The following is a 9523-nucleotide window of genomic DNA, read 5'->3' on the forward strand; positions in this document are numbered from 1 at the left end:
ACATAATAAACCATGAATTGGTTCTGATAAGTTTGTACTCATTCATCTATACTATATTAATAAACAAATTACCCCTCCTTTTAACTCTCTACCTTTAAAATACCCAAAATACCTTTAATTTTCAACACATTCTTAACTCTCACACTAAATCTACCCAATATATTCCTAAAATATTTTACACTTATATCTATCCAAACTATCGATCTCCTTCATTAATTAATTTAAATATTTTCACCTAATATCTCTAATATCATAAAGTTATTTATAAAAGATACATCCGTTAACCATAAAATAACTACACTACCATTTACGTTAATTACTTTTAGATTAATAACCACATCGTTAACACCACCGTCACTAGCACCACCGTCGCCGAATTGCGCGGGTACCCATCTCGTTAGCTAGAGATGAAATGACGGTACAAAATTCTAAAAATCACACGCCAATTTTAAAGTTGGTTTTGGAATGTTTGACAAAAATAGTATCATCCTTCGGAGTCGATAAAGAATTTATTTAACCAATTTTTCTCTCAAACGCACCAACAATCATGAGGCTTGATGTATATATTGTTAAAACTTGACAGTTGACACCAACACAGAGAGCTCCAACAAAGGCCTTTCACAATATGACAATAATACACTGGTTAGAACAAATTCCAAAATCGGCGGAGTAACTAGCTCAGTTCATATCTGAATTACATCCCCTCATGGTTTTACAAACTAAGAGCACGGAGACGTAATATCAACAAAGTACGACCCTATCATCTACTTGCACTGTGCATGATTAAGAGTGTGTTTCATATACACAATCAAGAAAACTGTAAACACGTTACCAGTAGGCCTCGTCATCATCTTCTTCATCATGGTATATCAGCATGTCATCGTCCGAGAAACCTTCGTCTCTTATAATTTCAGATTCTGAAAACTCGCTGTCACCTTCCTTTGAATTTTCATCAGAGCTTTCATCACCATCTTCTTCATCCTCTTCCTCCTCTTCCTCTTCCTCTTCATCAGGATAATCATTCAAGGGATTGTCTTCAGCTGAAGTCCAAAGAGAGCATAAAAATATACTTAAAGATAGGAGGTTGAAATTAGAGGTGGCAAGATAAGTTGGTCAGGCTGGTTAAGTTTGAACTGTGCTACTTTCACATTGACTGACAAAACAATTACTTCCGTAAGAATCTAAAGCTTTAAATAAAACAATATTACTTCCGTAAGAATCTAAAATAATAGATAAAACAGATTAGGAATGTCTTTAATAAAAAAATTGTGGACGACTTTCGACATGTTTGATTGTTCCCCCTAACCAAACTTCTAAACTGACTTGTTTTAGGTATAACACAACCGAATTGAAATATTAAGAGTAATGGGTTGAAATTGCCACCTCTACTTGAAATCTTACAAGAGTAATAATATGTACCATTAGAATCATCAGTTTCATAGTCTGAATTATCTGGTCCATTGTAGAAATCATCGTTCTCATCAACTTGGACACTATACTCAAAATCCAGGAACGGGTTTTATATAAAACTATGGATTTGAGCAGTGAATAAATGCAGCAAAATATAGACCAAATATCAGATCCTTACAATGGAAATGGAGAGACAGTATCTTCCTCCATCACACTGATGTTGTTATCCTTAACAGCATACAAATCATATACATACTCATCCTTGGATGCTGCTTATTATCATAACGAAAATAATAGAATTAAATTCAGATGCTTCACCAATTAATGAACAGAACTCATAGAAAGTACGAATGAATGAGATTAACAAAGAGTAGAATACCTTTTTTTACCACTTGGTAGTCAATATCAGATTCAATTTCCTCTGCAGCACTTGGAATAAACTCTTGTAAAAGCGGCAAGAAACTGCGCATTAGTCTTTGATCCTCCTCATCTCTGCATGAGTATTGAAAAAACGAGATAATTAGAGGTGGCAAAATGGATGGGTCAGATAACAAGTAAATCTAAATGGTGTACAATGCACTGAATTCACCTAGAACACCTTTTTTCCATGGTTCATTTTTATTATAAAAAAAATAACAACAGTATATAATATCATTACTAAATTCTAACTCTAATCAATAACACCCTGGTATTTTGACTAAACCGACTTAAGACACTATGCAATCAATATACATTAGACTTGTTGGACCCATTCAACCCATTTCGTTTCAAGCTATTTTATTTGACCCGTTCGAAATAAATCATAACCCAAATTGACCTTTTCGTAAGTGATTAGTGAACGGGACCATCTTTGCCATCTCTATTGATAATATGACTGGTCACGGACAAATGAATACATAATCGTGTAGTACTGATACTTACTCTTCCTCGTGCACCTCAGTAGTCTCCCCAACATCCACACGCTCAACATCATACAGATGACACATGTCATGCAATGCATTATCAGATGCAGCGGTATCTTTCTCCCTCCGGCTCTTCCATATTTGCTTAAAGCGAGCATTCTTTGCCAAAAGCTGGTAGAGAGAGATTATGAGGGAGTACACATAATATACCTACTAGGTTTATGAACTTTTAGATGGTGTTGGGTACATTGTCTGCCTAAACTAAACGTTACTTTGAATCAATTTTTTTATGGTAATCTTAACCATGACCATCAGGATGTGGGTGAATCAGATATGAATTTGTTAGGTTATTATAAAGGGTAAGCAACTAACCAAAAATTTACAACCAGAACTAAACACAATGATCAAACATGAAAGTTAAGTCTTCAGTCAACCATGACTTGAAAAAATAGATCATTGTAAGGTTTTTAATCCTTTCCAGATAGATTAAAAATCAGAAAATCCAATTCATTAGTCATAGAGCTCACTTGGTAGGATTTGATTTAAGGCATCCTTGTTGATTTCCACATCTGGCCTAATCACCTTGAATTGTCCAATACCCCGCTTGAGTGATTTGATAGAAGTTTGCTATGCTAAAAAAAAATCCGCCACAAAGGTCCAGATCAAATACACCCTAATCTGAAAACCGTGTATATCGATTGGCATATAAAGTATGCATTTTTCACAATTTAAACCAACCGCGGCCCAACCTTCATTCCCGACCAGTCGACCACAAAACAACCTGAAACATTGAATTTTTAGAGCAAGGGGAATCCTCCAGAGATAAACCCACTCAAATCTAGGCTAATCAGGTTTGCCTCAAAGTAATCCAATCGAGTTAAAACAGGTCCCGAGAATGTTTTGCCAGCCCGATATCCAAAGAGCTATCAATGCCTTGCAATTTTCAATCAGAAATTTAACTCCATGATCTGTAACTTTGGAGCACCAAGCAAAATCAAATATGTTCAATGATCTGCATTGGGCCACCGGTTGTAGTTCCATTATGGTAATGATGAGTGTGTGTTCGGAGTAAAAAAAATGAGGGGTGGGGGGGTATGGATTTTTTAATCAAGAAAGAATAAGCATGTGGTGTGCGAGTTTTGTGAATTATGAAAAGAAAAGAATAATGGGATGTGTCCCTTCATTACGGACAAGGAACTAAAACTATTGGCCCAATGCGAATCACTGAACCAGATTGATTTTGTTTGGTGTCCACAAGTTACTGATCATGTATTAAATCTCTCATTGAAAGCTGCAAAGAATTGACAGCCCTTCAAAATAGCGGCTGTCAAAACAATCTTGGCACTTGTTTTAGGCAAACCCTTCCTACATTGGATTACCTTGAGGTCACACACTGTTCTATTGAACTTATAGGTCTTTTTAAGCTCTTAGCTGGTAATGGACTACAATATCTTAACCACGCCTCCTCACTAAACTATCTGTAGGGACTTGCTTGACAGGTTGCTTTGGGGTTGGCCCAAACCTGATTACCCTAGATATGTGTAGATGTGTTTTGCTGAATGAAAATGACAGCAACATCTCTGCTAGTTGCTCTAAAAACTCAACGTTTTGGGTTGTTTTGTGATTGGGGTGGCATGGGTTGGTTTGAATTGGAAAAAACTACATACTTTATATGCCTGCTCAGGCAAACTGCTAAAATCAACAAGGATGCCTTCAATCAGATCCTATCAAATGAGCTCAATGACTAAAGAAAAAAAACTTTTTCATAATCATTGTTGTGTGTTTGAGTCTGATAGTCATACAACTTCATCGATCTACCCTTTTTAGTAGAAGATATTTTAACTTGAATTCTACTTGCATCAAAATAATAGCTTGGAAAACATATGTTAGGAACTGCCCTTAGCTAAGCACAGAAGCAATTAAACAAGAAGATAAAGCAGAAAATAAAGATAAACGACACAAGAATTTAACGTGGTTCGGCCCCAGTGGAGGGCCTAATCCACCGGCTGCAAACTAGGTTATTTTATTGATGCTCTGAACCATTTGATTACAATTACAATTGATGGGTATATATAGGAGGACAGCTAGGGTTTCTTGCTTGTTGAACAAGGAAACCAATTAGGGCTTCCTAATCCATAAATATAGCCAGCAGGCCCGTAAGGCCTTCACAAACCCAACAATCTCCCACTTGAAGGCCTTGCGATAAATTTCAGCCCGCCATTCAAGCAAACAATATCCCGGTCAAACAGTAACTCCAGTAATCTTCGGATAATAGAAATCTTCCAAGCCTCCAGTTCCAAGAACAAACTAAACCTCAACAACAGAAGACTTTTTTAAGTCTTCAATTCTCCATGAACAAGCTAAGATTTCAATAAGAACGGATAGGAACAGAAGTCTTCACAGGTCCAGCTCCCAAGAACAAACCAAACTTCAATCCATGCATCCCAAGTGTACCTAGTTGCAGCGACCCTTTTCATCATTGAAGCTGTAAACCATACAATCGGACACAACCGACTCGGTCATGGCAAATATCACCAATGACTCATCCTTAGTCTCAACCAGCACCTACTGATATCAAATACAGGCTCCAGAGACTCCAGAGGAACAACACTCTCCACTAGCGGTAGCATCACAGGAGAGATTTCATTCGAAACCCTGGTCTTCAGAACTTAACGTCGATTTCAACACATGTCAACACACTCCTCGTGCTCCCACTTTTACAAAATCCCATCCAAGTTCAAACCTCCGAATACGCTCAAACAGATTACCTGAAAGTCCCGGAGTTCTCTACTGCGCACCATACTCATATAACTCTTGAATCCGCGAGCCAAGACTTTTCTCCGAAAGTTGGTTCAGTTCTTCCGGTAGTGCAGTAATCTGCACACTCCAAAAGTCTAATCAACAGATTTACGAGTGCTTCACTACAGTAGGTAACATAAAATGAAGCAAACCAGAATCTGTAACAAGAGTCTTCACTGCCTTCCAATGAGTCCCAATGCATTAACCCAGACACATTCCCATAAGCAGAATTTTATCAACCTCGGACGACTCTAAAACCCCGAGCACCTTATGCAACCCCCCAAGTCAACTACGCACAGCTCCTACAGTCCCTATTATTCCAACCCATGCTAAACCAAACTTCATGAGACGAACCTCCACTCATATTCAACCAGCGAAAACCTTCATCCAATACCAGTACAAAGATCCACTCAAAAGTCAAACCACTAATAGCAAACGATCAATAACAATAGTAGAGAAAACAAGCGCTAGTTCCATGACATGACTAACTTTTTTCACTTGTGTCGACACTAGCAACCCCGGAACAGGAATACTTAAAAAAACAAAGCACTCCAAACCTGCTAGTTTTATTTTCTTCAAAAACGGTACCACATCCAACGGAAATCCAATCCATTCCAAAACACCTATATATACCCGGTCGAACCAAGGCTTAACCCTAATCACCCTAATACCCGTTTCAATGGACTAACTTCAAACGATGGTACTTATCTTCTTTTCTTTTCTAATCGATCAAGGTAATATCATAGCAAGTTAGCAACAAACTTGGTAACAACCATCCGCAAAAACCACACCCTAATCGTGATTCAGAATAACCAGAGATACAACTCAAACAATAATATGAACAGAGACAGTACCTCAACCTCAACACCAGATTAATGACGAACAAGAATGTGACGATGGTAACCAAGAACAGTAGCCAAATACCTCCTCGAACAAGAAAAAAACAGTGCTTTTATCATCTTCCACTCGATCAATAACACCAAATAACCCAAAAAAACCAAGAACCCTAACAGAATTCCAATCGGTGACGGCTGACAACAGCAAAGACAGCTTCAACAGCAGCAATGGCATGCGGTTAACTGTGGTGAAACAGCGGCGGAACAACAGCAAAACTGCTGCAAACCAGACCCAGAAACAGATCGAACAAGAAAGAAACGGCAGCAGCAATAATTCCAGCAGCGAACAACAGCAATTCAGCGAACAAAGAAGCATTCAGCCCCTTAAACGCGATCACAACAGCAGCCAACCAGATCAGCAGCAGCTACAAACAGCCACAAACAGCGACGAACAAAGGTAGAAGAAACCCAAATCGTGACGGCTGTAGATAGCAGGCTCTGAGAGAAAACAGCGAACAAGAGAGACAAAACCGAAACCCTAATCGCGAATTACAGCAACCTGTTCACGCTTGTAAAACAGCAGCAGTTGCTGTAAACAACAGCTGAACGACAGCAATAAATCAGCAGATACAGCAGGAACAGATCCGAAAAACAGCAGGTCGGCAGGCTGTAGAAAACCAGCGAACAAGGGAACAAAACAGAACCCTAATCGCGGCACATACAGCAGCCACGAGCAATAAACAGAGTCAAATCAAACCTAGCTCTGATACCACTTGTTAGGAACTACCCTTAGCTAAGCACAACGGAAGCAATTAAACAAGAAGATAAAACAGAAAATAAAGATAAACGACACAAGAACTTAACGTGGTTTGGCCCCAGTGGGGGGCCTAATCCACCGGCTGCAAACTAGGTTATTTTATTGATGCTCTGAACCATTTGATTACAATTACAATTGATGGGTATATATAGGAGGAAAGCTAGGGTTTCTTGCTTGTTGAACAAGGAAACCAATTAGTTCAAAACTCACTTGTTAGGAACTGCCCTTAGCTAAGCACAACGAAAGCAATTAAACAAGAAGATAAAGCAGAAAATAAAGATAAACGACACAAGAATTTAACGTGGTTTGGTCCCAGTGGGGGGGCCTAATCCACCGGCTGCAAACTAGGTTATTTTATTGATGCTCTGAACCATTTGATTACAATTACAATTGATGGGTATATATAGGAGGACAGCTAGGGTTTCTTGCTTGTTGAACAAGGAAACCAATTAGGGCTTCCTAATCAATAAATATAGCCAGCAGGCCCGTGAGGCCTTCACAAACCCAACAACATATTAGCTTGTGATTAGGTTCATAGAAAAAGGGAAATGACCATTGGAATGTGGCTTGGCATCTAATGCAAGAGTAAAACAAAGAAAAAGCTATAATAAGATTGATGTTAGTAAAACACATTTTAGATATACCTCTTGCACTTCTTTAGCTTTTACTAGCAACTGCTTTTGTTTCTGCAAAATAAGATCAAGAGCGAAATGTGAGAAAATCTAGCAACATGTAAGACTTCATAAGAGAAATACCATTGAGTAGCAAACAAAAAAAGATTATCAAAGATTTAAAACATGCTAACAAGGATGAAAAAAGGTTCAATTAAACTAATATTAAGTATTATGTAGAGCCCCAAAATTATAACTATGACTATAAGTAACATAGCTCAAATATCTTTCGCCATCCTTTCAAAAGACCATGTATTAATACAAAGCATTGCTTGTTTACAACCCAAGTTCTTGTTTACAACCCAAGTTCTTGAGTCAGGAGAGCATAATAATTTATATCCAACACACATATAAACAAATGAAGTGTAGAACCCCAACTTGCAATGATAAGATTAAATCATAACTATCTTCGTAAAGGTACCACAATCAAAATGATTTTGAAATAGAATTATAGCTATAAATATATGGTGCTTCAGTTAAGAAGCTTCATAAAGGCAACATATTGAACTGATGTACAATATATGCTCAACAACCACGCATATGCCAAATGTTTTTTATGATCATAAAGCTAATCTCTGGTTCCAAAATCAAGCAAGAACAATGTAATCCAAGATACTAGTTCCATCTTTTAAAACAATCCGTCTACCATTATAATCTCAGGATACACAGTTATGTAATTGAACAGAGATCATACAGCTAGTAGCATAAGCATGAATGCTATACGAAATGCAAAATGTTAGATACAAAGCAAAGGCGGAGATCTTACATTATCAGTTTTGTTACTGCGCCTTTGGTCCTCAACTTTTGCTTTAGAATCAAGTGCATTTGGCTGATTAACATAAATTTAAACAAGAAGAACAACCGATCAATCAATTATTTTCCATACGAAAAACAAGGATTTGACTAAACACGAATAAGATGAAAATCAAAGATCACCTTGCTAGCCACAAATGACTGAAGTATATCAACCGCAACATCAGAGCTGCTCACAGTCTCCACATGTTGCACAAAAATCTTTTTGGACTTGAGTTCCTCAACTGCAATATAACAAAATCGTCCAACACAACCATATCATATAATCATCCCCGTAACTAAATTTTTTCCAATAACTCATCCAACATTTAATAACTAAAGCCCAATCACGATATATAAGATACCTAACTCTACCATTTCAAGTGTTTTTTAACTTATCCAACTTTAAACAAAAAATGCTATATTATAATATCCCACTTCAAAATTTGCGGGTGAATACTAACTATTCTATAAACTCAACGAACTCCCTTCTACCGAACAAGGAAAACTAACTATTCTATACACTAAGAAAGTAAGAAACACTATTTAAAATAGTTGAATACACATAATAGCAAAACATAACAAGCTGAATACATTTTTTTCGGCGTTACCCTAAGCTTCTGCTTTTAATCATTACATTAAAATATTAAATAGTAAAATAAAATAAAATGAAATAGCAGAATTACACAAACACAGACACAAACCTTGTGAAGATGAATTATTGTTGTTGTTGTTGTTGTTGGTAATAGATAGGTTAGCAAAATCCAACAATGGTCGTTTAGCTGGTCGTTCATTTATTTCAAGCCCTAAATATTACAATCAAAACCCATCATAAATTATTATTATTATATACATATAGTTGTTATATATATAAATATAAGGAAAATGAAGGAAAGTAAAGAGAGGGAGAGACAGAAAGCTTCAAGTGGAGAGTGGTAGGATTTCCGTTTAACTCTAACAATCACTGGCTTATTATTATTATTATCTTTTGATGACAGAGCTGCCGCCGCCGCCGCCGCCGTAGATGAACTCTCCGCCGGTTCAACCATCGATAAGGAGTAACGCTGGTCTCCAGTGAAACAAGGATTGAAAAGGATGTATTAGCAAATAGGTTATTCTTTTTGGGACCACTTAAAAACCGGTATTTTAGTTATAAAAAAATTTTCCGGTATTATCGGTAATATTGGAAATATCGACCGGTATTTTGGTTATTATATTTTTTGTAACTTGTTACAATTTAACAAAAATAGTCAAAATGTAATTATAATTTATTCAAAAATAATACCAAATATGTAT

General features: G+C 37.0%; 1 protein-coding gene across 2 annotated transcripts; it reads right to left on the reverse strand.

The window, feature by feature from the left end:
* Positions 1–603: 603 nt before the first annotated feature.
* On the reverse strand, positions 604–9300 carry LOC122608754 (RNA-directed DNA methylation 4). 2 transcript variants are annotated; one of them, XM_043781845.1, is made up of 10 exons: positions 9141–9300; positions 8932–9033; positions 8372–8472; positions 8202–8264; positions 7409–7450; positions 2332–2483; positions 1790–1902; positions 1589–1682; positions 1420–1493; positions 604–1040 (listed from the first exon to the last, which is right to left on the reverse strand). In XM_043781845.1, the coding sequence occupies exons 1-10, from the start codon at positions 9274–9276 to the stop codon at positions 829–831; spliced, it is 1089 nt and encodes a 362-aa protein (XP_043637780.1). In that variant the 5' UTR covers positions 9277–9300; the 3' UTR covers positions 604–828. The 2 variants fall into 2 exon arrangements, with proteins under 2 accessions (XP_043637780.1, XP_043637781.1); XM_043781846.1 differs by having other exon boundaries at positions 1589–1679; positions 9141–9298.
* Between the last annotated feature and the right edge of the window lie 223 nt (positions 9301–9523).

Source organism: Erigeron canadensis, chromosome 7 (assembly GCF_010389155.1).
Source record: "Erigeron canadensis isolate Cc75 chromosome 7, C_canadensis_v1, whole genome shotgun sequence".
Taxonomy (NCBI): Eukaryota; Viridiplantae; Streptophyta; class Magnoliopsida; order Asterales; family Asteraceae; genus Erigeron; species Erigeron canadensis.

Excerpts from the sequence above, each read along its gene's own strand:
- LOC122608754 (XM_043781845.1), bottom strand. The coding sequence starts at position 9,276 with ATGGTTGAACCGGCGGAGAGTTCATCTACGGCGGCGGCGGCGGCGGCA. Across the intron at positions 1,903-2,331 it reads ACTGAGGTGCACGAGGAAGA|AGATGAGGAGGATCAAAGAC; the intron begins GTAAGTATCAGT and ends ATACTCATGCAG. Across the intron at positions 1,683-1,789 it reads CTACCAAGTGGTAAAAAAAG|CAGCATCCAAGGATGAGTAT; the intron begins GTATTCTACTCT and ends TATGATAATAAG.